At 33.0% G+C, this 22,113-nt stretch overlaps 1 protein-coding gene across 1 annotated transcript in view; it reads left to right on the plus strand.

The window, feature by feature from the left end:
* Positions 1-1,018: 1,018 nt before the first annotated feature.
* Positions 1,019-22,113, plus strand: part of LOC149219879 (DNA-directed RNA polymerases II, IV and V subunit 6A-like) — a 164,432-nt gene continuing 143,337 nt past the window's right edge. The window contains exons 1-3 of the mRNA XM_089386942.1: positions 1,019-1,059; positions 1,152-1,176; positions 1,273-1,463. Of these exons, the coding sequence (XP_089243068.1) occupies positions 1,019-1,059; positions 1,152-1,176; positions 1,273-1,463 (257 nt within the window). The remainder of the gene's footprint in view (positions 1,060-1,151; positions 1,177-1,272; positions 1,464-22,113) is intronic.

A 22,113-nucleotide genomic window follows, 5' to 3' on the forward strand; every position in this document is an offset into this window, starting at 1 on the left:
TTGTTTTAAAGTTATTCTTACAATTGTAAAGGTTGGTTATGGGTAGGCCAAATGTTTGGTACCATGGCTTTTGACATACATCAAAGATGTTAAAGTCCATAGTAAGAAGAGTTCTTTTATTTTCTTCTTCTTCTATAGAAATGGTGCCCTAACGAATTGAGAAAAAATCCACTTCTTGAAGTTACATCCATGTAATAAATGTTGTTCTTCCCTTAAAATATAGATTTTGTCACTGTCTTAGAAAGACAATAATTGATGTGTCACCAGATGTAGGGTGCATGCATCTAAAGAAAGATAAATTATTTTCAATAGATTTTTTTTTCACCTTACTACTAAGAGATACCCTTGGTTTTAGGTGTCCAACTTAGCTTCAAATCCTTTTTTCATTATTTTCACATTAGTGTAATCTACCATGCCCATAGGTGGATATCTTCACTAAAAATGTTGTGCTTCTAATGCATTCCATAAAACTTTAATCTCCTTTACACTTTCCTTTAATCTCACATCGAAGAGATTAACATTAATATTAACAAAAAGATTTCCATGGCATCTCTATAGAAAATATTATGATAGAGAACATTTTTTACATTAAATAAAAACATTTTCAACATAAATTCCAAAATCATTAGAAGTTAGCCATCTAAAATTGACAACATTTACTTACCTTACAAAACAAAACATGGATAAACCACATTACATTTTTCTCATAAAATCTGAGACTCATAGCCATGATTGTAATTTGTTGTCAAGATTAAACCTTCATATTCATCTAGACCCTTAACCTATAGCATAGAACATATTTTCCAATCCACCATTTTATCTATTAACCAAGGTACTATGAAAGAAGAAATGAATGAGAAGATGGCGAAGTTCTTGGAACGAACCGACAATCAGTTATAATAACGTTCTAACTTCCCAAACTTTTCCTATCATACTGCTGTCTAATCTGTTCTCTGGCCCAACTCCAATTTGCCTTCCCATCCCAGAATTAGGTCATCTCGTTCATCTTCTTTCTCCAATGGCAGACGAAGACGACTTCGACTTCGATGGCGGTGACGGGTGCGTTAGGCTCTAACTCCTAGTCTGCAAATTTGATTATTGATACTTATTCTGTTCATTATTGATAAAGCCGATGACTTTATTTGTTGCAGATACCAGGAGTTCGAGGAACCGCTGGTAGTTTAAATTTTACTGCATAAAGAAATTAAACTACATGCAGAAATGGTAGTTTCTGGTCGTTAATACAATGGTTTTCCTTCTTTGGCCTCGCAGGATGAGGGAGTAGAAGAAGAGCAAGCGGGAGAAGAAGATGATAATATTGTACTAGACGAGGTGGTCGAAGATGATGGGTTTGTTCGGTTTGAGGATCCTACAGATGCTTCCGCCAAACCTCGTAAAACAAGCAAATTCATGACCAAGTACGAGCGTGCTAGGGTTCTTGGCACGCGAGCTGCACAGATCAGGTTTTTTCAATATCTCTTTTTACTTTTATCAAGATTTTCTTCAGTTTTCTCGTCCATCTACAGAAGTTAGAGAAGTTAGTTGTTAGCTGTATTCTACAGCACATTTCCTGTGATTAGGCTGGTGTGAATCATTCATCAACTTCTTTCCCATTTTCAATAAAATAACAAATATTTTGTTTTTAAAGTTAAAAATAAATTGAAATAATTTGTTCACCTCCAGCTTAAGTGGATTGCTGATTTGATGAAAAACATGGGTAGGGTCAATTTCCAGGAATATTGTCGGCGAGGTCAATTTTCTTTTCCTAAAATTTCCTGGAATATTATGGGAGTAAACAATTTCATATTCTGTGAGTAGATGGACATGGTCAGAATTATTTTGGGAATCCATGATATGTATGTCTATTAGATCTCGGAATATTTTGGGAATTCATGATATTCCAGATGATATTTTGGGAGGGTGAGGCTAATTTCATATTTTGTGAGTGGACATCCCAAGAATTATTTTTGGAATCCATGATTTGCATGCTCATTAGATCTCAAAATATTCTGGGAATTTAGATCCAGAAATATTTTGGGAAACCATGATATTTTGGGAATCTCAATGGACATTGGGAATTTAGATCCAGAAATATTTTGGAAAACCATGATATTTTGGGAATCTCAATGGACATGTTTCATATTCTGTGATTCTTATGGACATGGGCAAGAATTATTTTGGGAATCCATGATTTGCATGTCCACTAGATCTCATAATATTTTGGGAATTTAGATCTCGGAATATTTTGGGAATCCGTGGACATGGGCAAGAATTATTTTGGGAATCCATGATTTGCATGTCCACTAGATCTCATAATATTTTGGGAATTTAGATCTCGGAATATTTTGGGAATCCGTGATATTCTGGGAATCCTCATGGACATGGGCAAGAATTATTTTGTGATATTTTGGGAATCCTCATGGACATGGGCAAGAATTATATTGGGATTCCATGATTTGCATGTCCACTAGATCTCATAATATTTTGGGAATTTAGATCTCGGAATATTTTGGGAATCCGTGATATTTTGGGAATCCTCATGGACATGGGCAAGAATTATTTTGTGATATTCTGGGAATCCTCATGGACATGGGCAAGAATTATTTTGGGATTCTCAGAATCTTCATGGACATGGGAGGTCAATTTCATATTCTATGATGGGTAAGAATTATTTTGGGAATCCATAATTGGCATGTCTATTAGATCTCGGAATATTTTGGGAATCCATGATATCCTCATAGACATGGGCAAGAATTATTTTGGGAATCCATGATTTGCATGTCCATTAGATCTCGGAATATTCTGGGAATTTAGATCTCGAAATATTTTGGGAATCCATATTGTCGGAATCCTCATAAATATTTTGGGAATCCATATTGTCGGAATCCTCATGGACATGGGCGAGGTCAATTTCATATTCTATGAGTGGACATGGGAAAGAATTATTTTGGGAATCCATAATCGGCATGTCTATTAGATCTCAGAATATTTTGGGAATCCATGATATTTTGGGTATCTTGATGGACATGGGTGAGGTCAATTTCATATTATGGGAGTAGACAGACATGGGCAAGAATTATTTTGGGAATCCATGATTGGCATGTCCATTAGATCAGAAGAATCCATGATATTCATGGAATCTGTGATGTCCATGTAATATTAAGTATTCTGGGAGTAGACGATGGACATGGGCGAGGTCAATATCCATGATTGGCATGTCCATTTGATCTCGGAATATTCTGGGAATCCCGATGGACATGTGTGAGGTCAATTTCATATTCTAGGAGTAGACATGGGCAAGAATTATTTTTGGAATCCATGATGGCCTCATCCATGTCCATGTAATATTAAGTATTCTGGGAGTAGACGATGGACATGGGCGAGGTCAATATCCATGATCGGCATCCATGCCTGGCATGTCCATTTGATCTTGGAATATTTTGGGAATCCATGATATTTTGGGAATCCTGATGGACATGGGTGAGGTTGATTTCATATTCTGGGAGTAGACGGACATGGGCAAGAATTATTTTGGAAATCCATGATCACGATGGACATGGGCGAGGTCAATATCCATATCCATGATTGGCATGTCCATTAGATCTTGGAATATTTTGGGAATCCATGATATTCTAGAAATCCTTATGGACATGGGTGAGGTCAATTTCATATTTTGGGAGTAGACGGACATGGGCAAGAATTATTTTGGGAATCCATGATCGGCATGTCCATTAGATCTCTGAATATTTTGGGAAGAATCCGTGATGTTTTGGGAATCCATGATTGGACAAGATCAATTATTTGACCTCATCCATGTCCATGTAATATTAAGTATTCCAGGAGTAGATGATGGACATGGGTGAGGTCAATTTCATATTTTGGGAGTAGAATGACATGGGCAAGAATTATTTTGGGAATGACATGGGCAAGAATTATTTTGGGAATCCATGATTGGCATGTCCATTAGAGCTTCGAATATTTTCCATGATCGGCATGTTCATTAGATCTCCGAATATTTTGGGAATATTTTGGGAATCCATGATCGAACAAGATCATTTATTTGACCTCGTCGATGTCCATGTAATATTAAGTATTCTGGGAGTAGATGATGGACATGGGCAAGGTCAATTTCATATTCTGGGAGTAGACTGACATGGGCAAGAATTATTTTGGGAATCCATGATCAGCATGTCCATCATATCAATATGGAATGAAATTCATGATATTCTAGGAATCCATGTCAGGCAAAATCAATTATTTGACCTCATCCATGTCCATGTAATATTAACTCAATTGTTTAGATCTCCGAATATTTTGGGAATCCTTATTCTGGGAATCCATGATCGAACAAGATCATATCGAACAAGATCATTTATTTGACCTCGTCGATGTCCATGTAATATTAAGTATTTTGGGAGTAGATGATGGACATGGGCAAGGTCTATTTCGTATTCTGGGAGTAGACTGACATGGGCAAGAATTATTTTGGGAATCCATGATCGGCATGTCCATCATATCAATATGGAATGGAATTCATGATATTCTAGGAATCCATGATCAGGAAAAATCAATTATTTGACCTCATCCATGTCCATGTAATATTAACTCAATTGTGGATCCGATGGACATGGCCAAGGTCAATTATTTGACCTCATCCATGTTCGTCAGATTTGGAATCCATTATGGGACAAGGTCAACATAGGCGATTTGACATCATCCGTGTTTGTTAGATCTCGAAATATTTTGGGAATCCATGATCGGGTAGGGTCAATTATTTGACTACATGGGCAAGGTCTATTTCGTATTTTGGGAGTAGACTGACATGGGCAAGAATTATTTTGGGAATCCATGATCGGCATGTCCATCATATCAATATGGAATGGAATTCATGATATTCTAGGAATCCATGATCAGGAAAAATCAATTATTTGACCTCATCCATGTCCATGTAATATTAACTCAATTGTGGATCCGATGGACATGGCCAAGGTCAATTATTTGACCTCATCCATGTTCGTCAGATTTGGAATCCATTATGGGACAAGGTCAACATAGGTGATTTGACATCATCGGTGTTTGTTAGATCTCGAAATATCTTGGGAATCCATGATCGGGTAGGGTCAATTATTTGACCTCATCCATGTTCGTTAGATCTTGGAATATTTTGGGAATCCATGGTTGGGCAAGGTAACTCATCTAGGAATGGAATTCATGATATTCTAGGAATCCATGATCGGGCAAGATCAATTATTTGACCTCATCCATGTCCATGTAATATTAAGTTAATTATGGATCCGATGGACATGGACGATGGACATGGCCAAGGTCAATTATCTGACATCATCCATGTTCATCAAATCTTAGAATATTTTTGGAATCCATGATTGGACAAGGTCAACATAGGCGATTTGACCTCATCCATGTTTGCTAGATCTCCGAATATTTTGGGAATCCATGATCAGGCAAGGTCAATTATTTGACCTCATCCATGCTCGTTAGATCTCCGAATATTCTGGGAATCCATGATATCCATGTTCATCAAATCTTAGAATATTTTGGGAATCCATGATTGGACAAGGTCAACATAGGCGATTTGACCTCATCCATGTTTGTTAGATCTCGAAATATTTTGGGAATCCATGATCAGACAAGGTCAATTATTTGACCTCATCCATGCTCGTTAGATCTCCGAATATTCTGGGAATCCATGATATTTTGGGAATCCATGATTAGACAAGGTCAACATAGGCAATTTGACCTCATCCATGTTTGTTAAGTCTCGAAATATTTTGGGAATCCATGATCGGGCAAGGTCAATTATTTGACCTCATCCATGTTCGTTAGATCTTGGAATACTTTGGGAATCCATGATATTTTGGGAATCCATGATCGGGCAAGGTTAATTATTTGACCTCATCTATGTTTGTTAGATCTTGAAATATTTTCGGAATCCATGATCAGGCAAGGTCAATTATTTGACCTCATCCATGTTCGTTAGATCTCAGAATATTCTGGGAATCCATGTTTGTTAGATCTCGAAATATTCTGGGAATCCATGATTGGGCAAGGTCAATTATTTGACCTCATCCATGTTCGTTAGATCTCAGAATATTCTGGGAATCCATAATTGGGCAAGGTCAATTATTTGATCTCATCCATGTTCGTCAGATCTCAAATATTCTGGGAAATCCATGATCGACTTAAGGTGTCATTATTCTGGGAAATCCATGATCAACTTAAGGTGCCATTTATTTTGACTACTACAATTTTTTCATTTATCTATTAAGGTGTTTAAGAATTATTTAGATAACTCTAATATTCTCGAAAATCCATGATCGACTTAAGGTACCATTTGATTTGACTACTACAATTTTTCCATCTATCTATTAAGGTGTATAGGAATGATTTAGATAGCTCTATTTCTATGCAATCAAATATTAAATCTATATTAAACTTATTTAGAAAGTTTTCAATGTGTAAGTTTAACCTTCAATTTATAAGGTGTAGATTAGTTGCCAGATGTAGGGTTTAGTCCCATTTTCCATCTATCTATTAAGGTGTATAAGAATGATTTCGATAACTCTATTTCTATGCAATCTAATATTAAATCTATATTAAACTTATTTAGAAAGTTTTCTATATGTCCAAGTTTAACCTTCAATTTATAAGGCATAGATTAGTTGTCATATGTATGGTTTAGTCCCATTTGCTTATAGGTATCTATTAAGGTGTATAAGAATGATTTGCGATAACTCTGTTTCTATGCAATCAAGTATTAAATCTATAATAAACTTATTTAGAAAGTTTTCTATATGTCTAAGTTTGACCTTCAATTTATAAGGCGTAGATTAGTTTTCATATGTATGGTTTAGTCCCATTTGCTTATAGGTATCTATTAAGGTGTATAAGAATGATTTCGATAACTCTATTTCTATGCAATCAAATATTAAATCTATATTAAACTTATTTAGAAAGTTTTCTATATGTCTAAGTTTAACCTTCAATTTATAAGGCATAGATTAGTTGTCATATGTATGGTTTAGTCCCATTTTCTTATAGGTATCTATTAAGGTGTAAAAGAATGAGACTTCGATAACTCTATTTCTATGCAATCAAATATTAAATCTATATTAAACTTACTTAGAAAGTTTTCTATATGTCTAAGTTTGACCTTCAATTTATAAGGCATAGATTAGTTGTCGTATGTATGGTTTAGTCCCATTTGCTTATAGGTTCAGTTTTTATGAATAGGGGTTGAGGGTGAGAGTTAATATAGAAATAAAAAATGTCTCATCGGATATCCAAAGTTGACTTAAACTATTAACTTATTTAGAGAATTTTGTATATGTCTGAATTTTAAATATTGCTATAATGAAATATATGCAACCTTGTGGGGTTTAGTCTCATTTGTTTATATGTTCAGTTTTTATTAATAAGAATAGAAGTTAAGAATAAAAGCTACTATAGAAATAAAAAATACCTTATAAAATAATTTAAAATTAAAAAATGTCATATAAAATAATCTAAAATTAACTTAAATTATTATAATTCTGTGAGCACCTTATAATTACAAAATCACTTTTCTATCTAACATTAAAACTACGTTTATTCAAACTTATATTCTAAAATAAATTAATTAAATTATACATGCTTAGTGCGTTAAACGTGATATTTTTTTTTTTTCTCATTAAACCAATGAATATTATTGATGGGCTTATAATGTCTATTGAAATCTGTTTCACATGCATTGAATATGAAACCCCCTGAAGCCTACGTTTGATATGCGCCAGTTTGCAAAGCTTCACGGTATACCACATTTTATAGGTTTAAAATGTTTTTTGGATTATCCGGAATGTATTGAAAGTGGACAATATAAAAGGTATACAAAATAAAAGGTTATAAAATAAAATAAAAGGTTATAAAATTTGAAAATATGCAATTTTGAATTAGTATTAACTGGATTTGTTAGCCCTTGCGTTAAACTGTTGTGATTTAAGTAATTATATTTTTTTTTTTAAATTTACTTTGGTATATACCAACTTGTTGTATAATAGTGTTGTGATGTAAGTAATTATATATTTTGATCACCAAATTAATCTTCTATATACCAACTTGTATAATGTTTTTTTTTTTTTAATCTCTTTGCATGAGTAGTTTAAAAAACCTTTTATTTTTGTTTTTCTTCGTGAGATAAATTATTTTAGTTAAAATTATTTAACTATCTCAAACATCAAACTTTATTACTGAAAGATTAAATTAAATATTCTTATTCATTATTTTTTATTTCTACTCAAATCTTTAATATCACTTTTCATATCTTTAATATCACTTCTCATGAACTTGAAATAACTTTGATTGTCTCAATATTTTATTTACAATATAGATTATGAATGCTCTTTCTCATTATCTTCATTTTTATATAAATCTTGAATATCACATTTCTTCTTTTCTCATGAACTTGAAATAACTTTGATTGTCTCAATATTTTATTTACAATATAGATTATGAATGCTCCTTTTCATTATCTTCACTTTCTCCATAAATATTGAATATCACATTTCTTCCCTTTACGGAAAGTTGATGATATCTATCTCCATAAATCTTGAATATCACGTTTTCTTAGTTGATGAAGTTGAAATAATTTCAATTCTATCAATATTTGTTTATAATATGATTCACTAAAGTTTTTCTATATTGAATTTTTTTACACATTTTTTTATACACAATTTGTTTTCCTTTTTATTTTTATTTTTATTATTCTTATTTCTATAACTAATTTTATTTGTAATATTTGAATCCTTAAAAAATACCTTGGACAACGCTATGAATTTATTTTGATACACCATTTGCAAAGGTCTAATCAAGGTATTGTGATTCTCTTTGCATTTTCCTTTAATATCTAATTGTAAACTATTGAATAGATGAAGCCTAAATTGGACTTATAACAGAGAAATATGGTGCATGGAGTTGTTATTGAGTTTGAATAGCAATAACATGTTGAATTCTAATTTGGATGAAATTTGAAAGGGGGTCAACCAACAAGGGTGTTTTAATATGATTTATCCATGTGTGATCTTGTGAAAACCATAATTTATTTCATTTAGGAATATAACTAAAAAAAAAACAAATCTTGGTATAGGAAAGTACTTTCTTATGACATATTCACGAGACAAAAAATCAATGAGAATGACAAACATAGATGCATTAGTTTATTTAACAATATGTGAAATTGAAAGTGAAGAGGAGTAAAACCACCGTAACTTGTTTGACCAACAAATCATTAATCAAATAGTAGTTATGGTGTTGGGTACTATACAAGTTTTAGATACAAAATCACCATTACAGTAATTAGAAAATACACCAAAAAAGGAATCATATAATCACTATTTTGGACTTTCTTGCTTCCCTCTAGAAAGCTTTCAATAAGAATGAAAATGAAGGAGATGATAATTTGAAGTTAGAAATACATTTGTTACTATAAAACTATGATATTTCTAGATGGATCTTCAAATTCTATTATCTTTGTATCTACTTACACTTAACATTGGAATTGTATAATCACTCTCTTGGACCTTCTTAATCCCTCTAGAAAGATTTCGATAAGAATGAAAATGAAAGAAATGATAATTTGAAGGAGGAGATATACATTTGTTACTATAAAACTATGATATTTTTAAATGCATCTTCAAATTCTCTTATCTTTGTATCTATTTCTTCTTCTTCAACTTTTGAAATTTTAACTCTCAAATGAAAATACCTTGGGTATAAAATAGAAAAACCTTAACTCAAATGAAAAGATCTCATATAAAAAAGGAGAATACCTTAGGTATAAAATAGAAGAACGTTAATTCAAATGAAAAGATCTCATATAAAAAAGGAGAAATTTCTCTTACTTACACATCATTAGGAAATGCGTGCTCAATGTTTGGTTTTGAAGCATATATGAAAGAGAATAAGTTTAGCTATTAAATAAAAATATCTCAAATTAAAAAAAGATAAAGATACCTTGGGTGTAAAATAGAAATACGTTAACTCAAATGAAAAAATATCATATAAAAAAGGAGAAATTTCTATGAAAGAGAATAAGTTTAACTATTAAATAAAAATATCTCAAATTAAAAAAATAAAAATACCTTGGGTGTAAAATAGAAAAACTTTAACTCAAATGAAAAAATCTCATATAAAAAAGGAGAAATTTCTCTTACTTACACATCATTAGGAAATATCTGCTCAATGTTTGGTTTTAAAGCACATATGAAAGAGAATAAGTTTAACTATTAAATGAAAATTTCTCGAATTAAAAAAATAAAATTCTTACTTCAATGGGGAAAGTTTTTCCTAATATTTGGTTTTTAAAAGTATCTTTGGGGTTGCTACTCTCCCTTAATCCTTCATCTTTGCAAACTTAATATTCAAAAGTTTTCTTAATTTGTGCTTTGGGGCCCATTATAATCTCTTAATACTTCGTCTTCACAGGCTTATAAAAAAAATGTTAAAATCATGCTTTGGGGCCATTACTTTCCCCTAATCCCATCAAATTAGGGTCATGCATGCAAATTTGATCTTGTAAACAATTACACATCCCATGTGGAAATTCCTTCTTGGGTGAATTCTTCTATAGAAAAATGTCAACTCAAATGAAAAAATCTCATATAGAAAAGGAGAAATTTCTAATGAAAATACCTTAGGTGTAAAATAGAAAAATGTTAACTCAAATGAAAAAATCTCATATAAAAAAGGAGAAATTTATCTTACTTACACATTGCTAGGAAATGTGTGCTCAATGTTTGGTTTTAAAGCATATATGAAAGAGAATAAGTTTAACTATTAAATGAAAATATCTCAAATTAAAAAAAATAAAATTACCTATGTAAAATAGAAAAACGTTAACTCAAATGAAAAAATCTCATATAAAAAAGGAGAAATTTCTCTTACTTACACATCATTAGGAAATATGTGCTCAATATTTGGTTTTAAAGCATATATATGAAAGAGAATAAGTTTAACTATTAAATGAAAATATCTCAAATTAAAAAAATAAAATTCTTACTTCAATGGGGAAAGGTTTTCCTTATTAGTATCTTTGGGGTTGCTACTCTCTCTTAATCCTTCATCTTGACAAACTTAATATTCAAAATTTTTCTTAGGTTGTGCTTTGGGGCCATTATAATCTCTTAATAGTCTTCACAAGCTTACAAAAAAGCTGTTAAATCATGCTTTGGGGCCATTACTTTCCCCTAATTCCATCAAATTAGGGTCATGCATGCAAATTTGATCTTATAAACAATTACACATCCCATGTGGAAATTCCTTATTGGGTGAATTCTTCTCCACTTCTTTGGAGTATATACTTTCATTTGTCTTTAAACCTAGATGAATGTGAATACTTTCAAATTTTGATGATGGGTTTTGATTAATATATGAGATTAAAAATTGAAATTGGGTTGAAGCAATTGTTTAAATAATGACTATGGGGTTTTATTAAGGAATATGGGATCTTGAAATCATAGTAGTGTTGATTAAGGAATTGGGATTGATCTTGAAATTAGTTAAGATAATAGTTTGACTAGTGGAAAGGCGACTCAATCTAGGGAATTTAATTGAATCTTCAAAATCATCCAAGATATTTTTTTGAACTAATTATAAAGTGCCTTCTTGATGAAACAAGCTAAACTTTGAAATTGGGTCTCTTATAACCAAATCTAGTGCTACAGTGCAAAACCTCATTGGATAGCTTAAATGGAGTGTAAAAATGGGTGTGTTACTATTGCAACTTCAAAAAAAATCTCCTTTTTAGTGATTGAATAAACCCAATATAAGAGAGGTTTACTTAGTAGACCTTAGGAATAAAATAACCCAATTATTTTAATCTTAGTGTCATTAAGGGTCCTATAATTATTTTTGTCCAAGTATAAAATAGGAAATTAGGATTTAGGGAGGAAAGGAGTAATTTCAAATTTGGTTCAAAATGTTACCATGGCTCAATATAGAGCTTTGAGAGAACCAATAGAAGCTCAAATAGTTTTTTCAAACACATCAAACAAGAAATTATACAAGGTTATGATAAATTAACAATGAAAAACAACAATTATAACAATATAATAGTTTATGATAGTTGTGAAGTTAGCCTAACAACAAAATAATAGCACTTACCTATAATTAAAATAGCACTTAACTATGTTAAACCCTTAGATGTTAGCCCTAATTTATATTTGGAAGTTCATGAAATGATAATTTTACTTATTTTATGTTTTCAAAATGATTCCTAACCCTAGATCAATCATAAAATAGTAACACTTAACGATAATTAAAATAGCACTTAACTATGTTAAACCCTTAGATGTTAGCCCCAATTAATATTTGGAAGTTCGTGAAATGTAAATTATACTTATTTTGTGTTTTCAAAATGATTCCTAACCCTAGATCATTCATATCTTTGGTCAATAGATGTTGTAAATATAGAAATTTTCTATAATAAAACCTTAATTTATCATAAAATAATAATAATAATTTCATGATAAAATATTAATGCCATAAGAGAGAGGCCCTAATTTATAGTTGGAATTTAGTGAAATTTAAATTTTATTTATTTAATTTTTTCAAAATGATTCCCAACCCTAGGTCATTCACATCTATGGTCAATAAATGTTGTAAGTATATGTGTTTTTTTTAATAGAAACTTAATTAAAATAGCACTTAACTATGTTAAACCCTTAGATGTTAGCCATAATTTATATTTGGAAGTTCATGAAATGTAAATTTTACTTATTTTATGTTTTCAAAATGATTCCTAACCGTAGATCATTCATATTGTAAATATACAAATTTTCTATAATAAAACCTTAATTTATCATAAAAAAAAAGTAATAATAATTTCATGATAAAATATTATTCCCATAAGAGAGAGGCCCTAATTTATGGTTGGAAGTTGTTTGTGAAATGTAAATTTAATTTATTTAATTTTTTCTAAATGATTCCCAACCCTAGGTCATTCACATCTATGGTCAATAAGTATATGGGTTTTTTTTAAATGGAACCTTAATTTTCCCTTAAAAAAAGAGCTTTTTCCATAGAGGGTTAATGGTGTTTAAGAACAAATTAATCCAAGGTTTTTTTTGGAGAAGAAAAAATACCCATACAATTTAGGACAAGTAATACTATTTGGATGAAGGATTAGTTTAACAAGAATCATGAAACAAATAGCATCCTAGCTACATTAATACATGAATCATATATCCAATAAAACATAAAACTAAGATAAAGAAAGTAAAATCACTTGTTTCACCATACATTCATTTAACATTCACCATAACCATCCATGAAAATATATCAATCCACATTGCAAGAGTTCCCAAGCATTGTCATTCAACTACTGATCCATAGAGAATGATCAAGTGTGATTTTGGTTTGAATGAGATAATTGTTCTCTTATTTATATTAGGTTAATTGAGGAATTTAACACAAATCAAGCTAAAAACTTCTAAAAATACAAAATCCATGATATGAGTTGGATAAGTCAACAAGTGGACTCTCAATAGAGTTTCATCAAAGAATAGACATGGAAACATACAAAAATAAATTTGCATATGGCGTAGAAGTGTCTCCAAGGCTAAATTCATCACCAAATAGGGATAAATAACTTCAAAATTCATGTATCACCAAGAGGTGTATATCCCCATTAAATGGGCATTTCTTAAACCAAAACTCATCTTCAATCATCCAAAATGTGCCCTTTGAAGCCCTAGTGTCACCACAAAAATCCCATGTTATCATTAAGGGTGATATAGAATTCAATGTTATCATCAAGGGTACCATATCACCCTTGAGGGGAAATGTCTTAGCTCCAATGGGAAGTGTTCAAGGTGCTAAAGGTGTAGGAGTGTCTCTCGAATGAAGCCAAGTCATCATAAAATTTAATGTTCCTTATTCAATGTATAATTTACAATGTGTAGTGGAAGGCCTTCCAGAGGGTGCCCTCCAAAGGGTGTGCCATCAATCTCCAAGAGTTGTCAGTGAAGAATTATTAACATCTTCTGAAGGACCATGATGGTGTTCATATCATCATCAAGCATGGGCTCAAAAAGTTAAGTAAAATTAATTGAGGATCATGATGGTGTTCATATCATCATCAAGCATGGGCTCAAAAATTTAAGTAAAATTAATTATCATGATCACTGAAGTCATTGAAGCATGATAAGTTGACCATATTTAATCTAATTACATGTAAATATATCTCATATTGTTTTTTTCAAATTTCACATTAGTTTAAGGTATCATTCAAGTTTCCAAATTTCAATATGAGAGCATCATCAAATTTTTATGGTTTTCAACTTTCCCTTCATGGGAAAATCTTGAGATTGATCTTTTATTGGTGTCATTAAATTTCGAAAAGATTGATGGTCTCATAATTCTTCATTGGAACTATATATTCGGTTTATGGTATCCTTGAGGTATTTTACATGGTACCTTATAATATTTTATCTTCATAAGGTGAATGGTTTACCATCTGGGTTGGGGTTAGTGGCATAGGATAATTCCATTTGCAAATTACATCCTAAGGTGGTAAACCACTTTCTACATAGGAGTGTGCTCCACACATCAAGAACATCAATAAAAACTTCCATTAGCATATATAATCATGAGAAGCAATATGATTAACTTCCAAATATTTAATGAGACTATATATGTGGATAAACTTTGAGTCAAGAGTATACACATTTTATAAGTTCTTGTAATTTGTAATTCTAATTGATTCGTGACTTTTAAAAGATATCACATTAGCAAAAGCACCCAAATCAAGCATAAATTTGTGAAGAAGCAAGTTATTAACTACTAATGTGAGGAAGAAAGGTACATGTTGTTGACACCTAATCTTTGGGATTTGGAAAATCCATGTAAAATAGTGTAAATAGAAAATAAGGAGAATTGGAATATGAAGAGACACTGGGGGATGAAGCCCATGAGTCTCTCCCTCCATCATTCTTAATGAAAAGTCACAATTCGCTTTGAGGAGTTACCTCTTGGCCTAACATGGTATCTGAGCATAGGTCCCAACCTCTATTTTTGTCTCCCTTCTTGCCCTTGTAACTCCCTCCTACCTATGTTTTGCATGTTTCTACAAAATTGTCACCTTTGTCCTGTCATTCTCTGTTCTCTACACATTGGCTCATTTCTATTTGGAATGAATGTTGAATGTCACATTGGCTCATTTCTATTTGCAATGAATATTGAATGTATGCTGGTGAAGCCAACTTGTGACAATTGAATTCAAGCGATGGTTGAATTATTTGTGCACAATCTCCATGTGTAGGTCTTGAGCTATGGAACTTGCATTGAATCAACTTACCAGAGCCCTGGAAGATTGTTAAGAAATGCATTGAAGCAGAGATTTATATGCACTAGCTGGGAGCTTCTATATGCATTCAAATTATTTACATCATTGAATGTTGTGTATGCTGGTAAAAGATTTAGGTGATACTGGCTCAAGCTTCAATGAATTATGATCCTGACACCTTTGTAGAAGCTTCAGGCCATTTGGATTGCGACCCAACTATGAATGAAGAATATCGTTCATTATTAGCAAATGATACATGGGATCTCGTTCCTCTTCCAAAGGGACGAAAAATTTAGATGAAAATGGGTTTACAGAACCAAGTTTGGACCAGATGGAAAAGTTGATAGACATAAAGCTTGTCTTGTTGCTAAGGTTTTTTCACAAGTTAAAGGCATTGATTATATTGAAACCTTCTCCCCTATTGCCAAAATGAACTCTATCCGCCTTGTTCTTTCCCTTTCTCCCTCTTTCAAATGGGAAGTCCATCAGATGGATGTTAAATCTTCCTTATTGCATGGGAACTTGCATGAATAAATCTATATGGAACAGCCTCCTGGCTTTATACAAATTGAATCTAGCCTTGTATGTCAGCTTAAGAAATCCCTCTATGGTCTTAAGGAAGCTCCTCAGGTTTGGTATGCCAAAATGGATAGCTTTCTTTTAGATAATGGTTTTTCTAGGTGTCATTTTGACAATATTATCTACACCAAGAAAGTGGGTACGTCTCTTATCATTCTTGTTCTTTATGTTGATGATCTTATCCTTATTGGTAGTGATCCCAACCTTATAAACCATGTGAATTCTAGCCTTAAAAAGTAGTAAGAAATGACAAACTTAGGACACTTGCATTATTTTCTTGGTCTTCAAGTCTTGGAATCTAAGGAAGGTATTTCCCTTTCCCAATCAAACTATGCTTGTGATTTTCTACGCCACTTTCACATGGAAGACTGTAAGCTAGCCCCTTCTCCCTTTCATTCTAGAGTCAAACTTTCAGTCACTTGTACTTCCCCTGAAGCTGATGTTACCTTATACCATCAACTTCTAGGAAAAATTTTGTATTTGACCCATACCTGTCCTGACCTTTCCATTGTTGTTGCCCTTATTGCTTGGTTTATGAAAAACCCACATGAAATTCATTGGAAAGAAGATAAAAGAATACTTTGTTATGTTCAAATTACAATTCAATTTGGGATTCATTATAGTGCAAAAGTATCTCCTCTATTGGTTGGTTTCATTGATTCTGATTGGGCTAGTGGCCCTGATGATCAGAAGTCTACTGCAGGTTATATGTTCACTCTTGGTTCTGGACCTATTACATGGGCTTGTAAGAAACAAAGTGTCATTTCTCTTTCTTCAGTCGAAGCAAAGTATCGTGGCACCATAGAAGCTAGTAAAGAAGCCATGTGGCTTGATCAGATCCTGTCAAAGTTTGGCTTTCAGTAGTAGCATCTGACTACACTTTGGTGTGATAATCAAAGTTCCATTCAACTATTCAAATATCCAGTCCAACATTAGCGCAACACATTCATGGCCATGTTCATGAAGTGCAATATTGTTCAACCGATGATCAAGTTGCAGATATCTTTACATAGGCTCTCATAGAGGCGAAGTTTACTAAACTTTGATTTATGGTTGAAGTTTAGGAAGTTGTCACTAAGGGGAGATAGGCTCTAATGCCTCCTTCCTTCTCCTATTGTATCATATTTGTACATCCTTCAATCCTATCCCAAGTTGTTCTTAAGGGGGGATGTTAGGATATTTTGACACATAGGAAATAGTTAAGTATAACTTGGTCTAGTGTAGACTTATGTAAAGTGTGTTTCTTTACTATGTACTTTTGTAACTTACAATCTGATGGTCATGATATGTTCTAGACATTAAGTGATTTGACACTTGATCTGTGGCTTAAAACCCGATTGATCCATGATCTCTATTTAAATAGCATGGAGGGTCATTTATAGGGTGGTTGTTCATGAGAGAAGCTTATGCATATTTTCTTTCTTTTACATTAATAAATTGTCTAAAGTGGCCGCATTGGCTCAAGTCATGGAGTATTTCCCTCTTTGAGGGTTTTAACCATGCCAAGATTTGTGATCTATTTGTGAGCGATGTCCTTTGGTGTTCTATTTGAGAAACTTACCCTGTAAGTTCCTACACTTTGGGATTCGGAAAATCCATGTAAAATAGTGTAAATAGAAAATAAGGAGAATTGGAATATGAAGAGACACTGGGAGATGAAGCCCATGAGTCTCTTCCTCCATGTATATATCTATGATCATTTTTAATGAAAAATCACGATTCGATTTGAGGAGTTATCTCTTGGCCTAACATGGTATCAGAGCATAGATCCTAGCCTTTATTTTTATCTCCCTTCTTGCCCTTGTAACTCCCTCCTACCTATGTTCAGCATGTTTCTGGAGAACAGTCACCTTTTTCCTATCATTCTCTATTCTCTACACATCGGCTCATTTCTATTTGCAATGAATGTTGAATGTACGCTGGTGAAGCCAACTTGTGACAATTGAATTTGAGCAATGGTTGAATTATTTGTGCACAATCTCCATGCGTATGTCCTGAGCTATAGAAATTGCATTGAATTAGCTTATCAGAGCCCTGGAAGATTGTTAAGAAATGCATTGAAGCAAAGAGTTGTATGCACTAGTTTGGAGCTTCTCTATGCATTCAAATTATTTACATCATTGAATGTTGCGTATGTTGTTAAAGGATTTAGGCAAATTGGTTGTGGCATATTCTCTTTGCATTGAAGCCCATGCAGTTCTCTACATTGGCATGTCGAAAAATTAAGTGCGTTGATTTAGAGGTGTTGTGGCTGGTGCATTGAAGCTGGAGGTGATGTGGCATGAGGTGTGCTACCTAGAGGTGTTTTGGTGTGGTTGTTGCTTGGAGTTTTTTCTTGAAGGTACTATGGTGACATGGATCACCTCCTTCCCCTCTTGCATGAATGGTATTATGTAAGAATGCTCCACTGTTAACTACTGCAAAACATAGTTTTGCATTGTGTCAGTCAACATCCTTCGTGTATCATATTATTCCATCCATATGTATATCAAATTCTCCATCGGACTGTCCATCCATACATCTTCCTACAATATGGTATATACTCCTCCTCTGACAATTATATAACTCCGCCATATATCATATATCAGCTCCCTCATATACCTTCCTTTGTGGCCCTCTCCAACCAATACAATGACCCTGTACACTTAATACATTGTCATTGTCTTGATCATACATTGACCTCGCACAGTTAATTACTCCGCCGATTATAAATCTCCTCTCCTCTGCCTATATAACCCCTCTCTTATATAACCCTTCCCCCATATAATACTTCTGTTATATATATTGCCACCACAATTGTATTTTTTTATAGAATATTGCTATTAGAAGTGCAGTTTTTTAGCAAAAATTACCACCAGAAATGCATTTTTTTACAATATATTGCAAGTAGAGTAAATTTTTTTACACAGTACGCATATTTTAAAATGCATTCACTGATATTAATTGTTAGAGTAGTTCTCTCTAGGAAAGAGAACTATCCTGAATCATCAAAGAAGATAAAACACAAAACACACTCTCGTTTATAATTAGTTGTGGAGAGGAGTTTTTGAAGGAGAAGGAGATAATGCACCTGCAAAGGCCACTTCAGATTTGGGAAAATAAGAAACGAAAGGCTTATGCATTGATTTCAACATCAGTAAATGAAGAGGTCAGTCACAATATTTTGCCATTTTCAAATGCCTTTGAAGCTTTAACGAAATTGAAGGAATTGTATGACTCACAATTTGAACTTGAAGTTGTCCAATTGATGATTAAATTAATCATTCTTGAATTAAAAAATGATGACCCTCTTTCTTTAGCATCAGAAGTAAGATCCATTACGCATGATATAAAAACCACTGGTGTTGAAATAAACATTCCTCTCATAGCTTATGTCAAGGCATTATATCCCACTTATTCACATTATCTTGAGTCATTGCAAGCAAATGGAAACCTCAAGGAGATTACCTTTGACTCCCCTTAGAAGAATTTTATTGAGAGAGAGAAGGATTTTGGGAAGAAGACAACTCCTCAGTCTTTTGAAGAAGTTGCGTGTCTTGCAAATTGAGAGAAGAATCATGCACAAGATTCTTCTAGAGGAAGAGGTGGTTGAAGAGGAAGAGGAAATAATGAATTTTAGAGGCAAGGGGAGTAGATAGTTCCAAGGAGAAAAGTCTAATATTCATTGCATACGTTGCAATAGAGATGGACATGATGCATCCACATGTAAGTTGCCATGGGACAAGAACTGAGTAGGAAAGGAATGAAGGAAAAAGTAAAACCAATGACAAAGGGAAAGGTAAAGCACCTAAATCCTCTCACTATGTTGTGGCACATTGCAACACTGGAGTAACTAAAGACTTATTTAATGCTTCACTTGCTTCTTGGAAAAATGATTGGTTGCTTGATTCAAGAGCAACTCGCCACATGACTTTTAGGAGAGTTTTTTTTTAATAATTCACTGACAATGTTGATGGAGAAATATATTTTGCAGATAAGTCAAAACTCAAGCCATCAGGGCTTGGCACCATTAGGCTCAAATTTCCTTGTCTTCCAGATTTCCTTCTACATGATGTTCTATACCTCCTGGAGTTGAGGATAAATTTGATGTCTTTGGTCCACATTTTCCAACAAGGATACTCCATATATTTGATGGCAAGTTCAAGGTAAAAAAAATCATCTAATCACTCACTTCTCATGATGGGGATAGAAGAAGAAACATTTATGAAGCTACAAGGTCCCTTTGCTCGTGCACACAACTTTTCATACAGTTCTCACTATGATGAAGGTGAATTTACATCAAGTATTTTATGGCATGCTAGACTTGGACACTTGAGCTATGAAAACCTTATTTTGTTGAAGAAAAGTGATGTTACTGGTTTGCCTAGAATTTCTAGAAAACTTAAGAAATGTGATTCTTGTATTTGAGGAAAGCATAGCAAACAATCTTTTCATGATTCTCATTCCAGAGCACATAGAAAGATTGAACTTATTCATTCAGATTTATGTGTCCCAATGGTTATTTCTTATGCAAATGGTAATAAATATATGATGATATTTATTTATGACTACACCAAAATGTGTTGGGTTTATTTATTGAAGAACAAATCTGATGTGTTTCAAACATTCAAGAAATTTCATGCATGGATTGAAATGATGCACAATATCATATTGTCTCTATTCACATTGATAATGGAAAAGATTACACTTCAAATGAATTTGAAAACTATCTTCTCCATCATGGGATCAAACATCAAAAAATTGGGCCTTATAATCCCCAACAAAATGGAGTAGTTGAAAGAATGAATAGGACAATCTTAAATATGGTATGTTTCATGATGTTTTTCAACAATGTTAAACTGATATTTTGGGATGATGCAATTCTATGTGTTGTGTATATAAAGAATAGGTGTCCATCTAATTATATTAGAAACACGGCTCCCTATGAAATTTGGTATGGCCACATTCCTTCAGTGAAGCATCTCAGGGTCTTTGGTTCCACGTGGTATTCCTTGATAGCTTAGAAACAAAGAAAAAAAACATGGTGCAAGGAGTTGTAAGTGTATCTTCTTTGGGTACTCAAATACCTTACCGTCTCTATGATGAATTTAATAAGAATTTTATAGTGCTTAGAGATGTGATATTTCTTGAATATTCCAAGACTAACAATGTTGTTGAGTGGCAGCTTGATCACTTGGACAGATTTAGACATGCAAGGTCTTTTCAAGAATTTAATTGTGAGATTCCACATCTTGAAAGGGGGATTCCTATACTGGATCAATTTGTAGAATCTTCTTCTGAAGCACTCTCACCCCCGCATGAAGCTCCAGCCACTGATCCAAATGACACTTTGAGTGATGTGATTAATAGAATTGGGAGACTAAATCTTGATTTAGTCCCAACTCAGTCGATTGAGTAGCTTGGGCCATCTCAAAAACGTCCTCCAAAATGGTTGACAAAGACACTTTAAATTGTTCATCCTGATGAGATTAGAAAGACAAGAGGAGCTCAACCAGATATAATGGAGGTGATGTAGATGATTCTGATTCACTTGTTAATATGGATGTTTCTTATGATTGTGAACTAAATTTAATAAGGAATGGCACCTAGAAGCTGGTTGATCCTCCATTAGGAACCAAACCAATACGATGCAAGTGGGGCTACAAGAACAAGTATAAAGTTGATGGCTCACTTCACAAGCACAAAGCTAGGCTTGTGGAAAAATGTTTTGCATAGAAGGAAGGGGTCGACTATGAGGAGACCTTTTCCCCCACAGCAAAATGGGCTACCATTTGGGAACTCTTTGCCTTGGCAACACAGAACGGTTGGAAAGTGCATCAAATGGATGTGAAAATTTCTTTCTTAAATGGATATCTGAAAGAGTGTTTTATGTCCCAACCACAATGATTTGTTGTGAATGGTTAAGAACACAATGTATGCAAACTTGTAAAATCCTTGTATGGCCTTAAGAAAGAACTACGAGCCTAGTATGAGAAGTTAACCGAGCATCTTCTGAAACTTAGCTTCAAGCATTATGATCTTGATGATGCAACTTTGTTTGTCAAAAAAGTTGGAAAAATAGCTATATATGTTGTGGTTTATATAGATGATCATTTGATGACAGGGAAAAATGAGAGGTACATTTCATCCATAACGAAGGAATTGAGGAAAGTTTTTGAAATGATTGACTTATGCTATGTTCACTGCTATCATGGTATTGA

Source organism: Pinus tabuliformis, chromosome Q (assembly GCF_031772625.1).
Source record: "Pinus tabuliformis cultivar Carrire ecotype Pingquan chromosome Q, CPIR1, whole genome shotgun sequence".
In the NCBI taxonomy this organism is placed as follows: Eukaryota; Viridiplantae; Streptophyta; class Pinopsida; order Pinales; family Pinaceae; genus Pinus; species Pinus tabuliformis.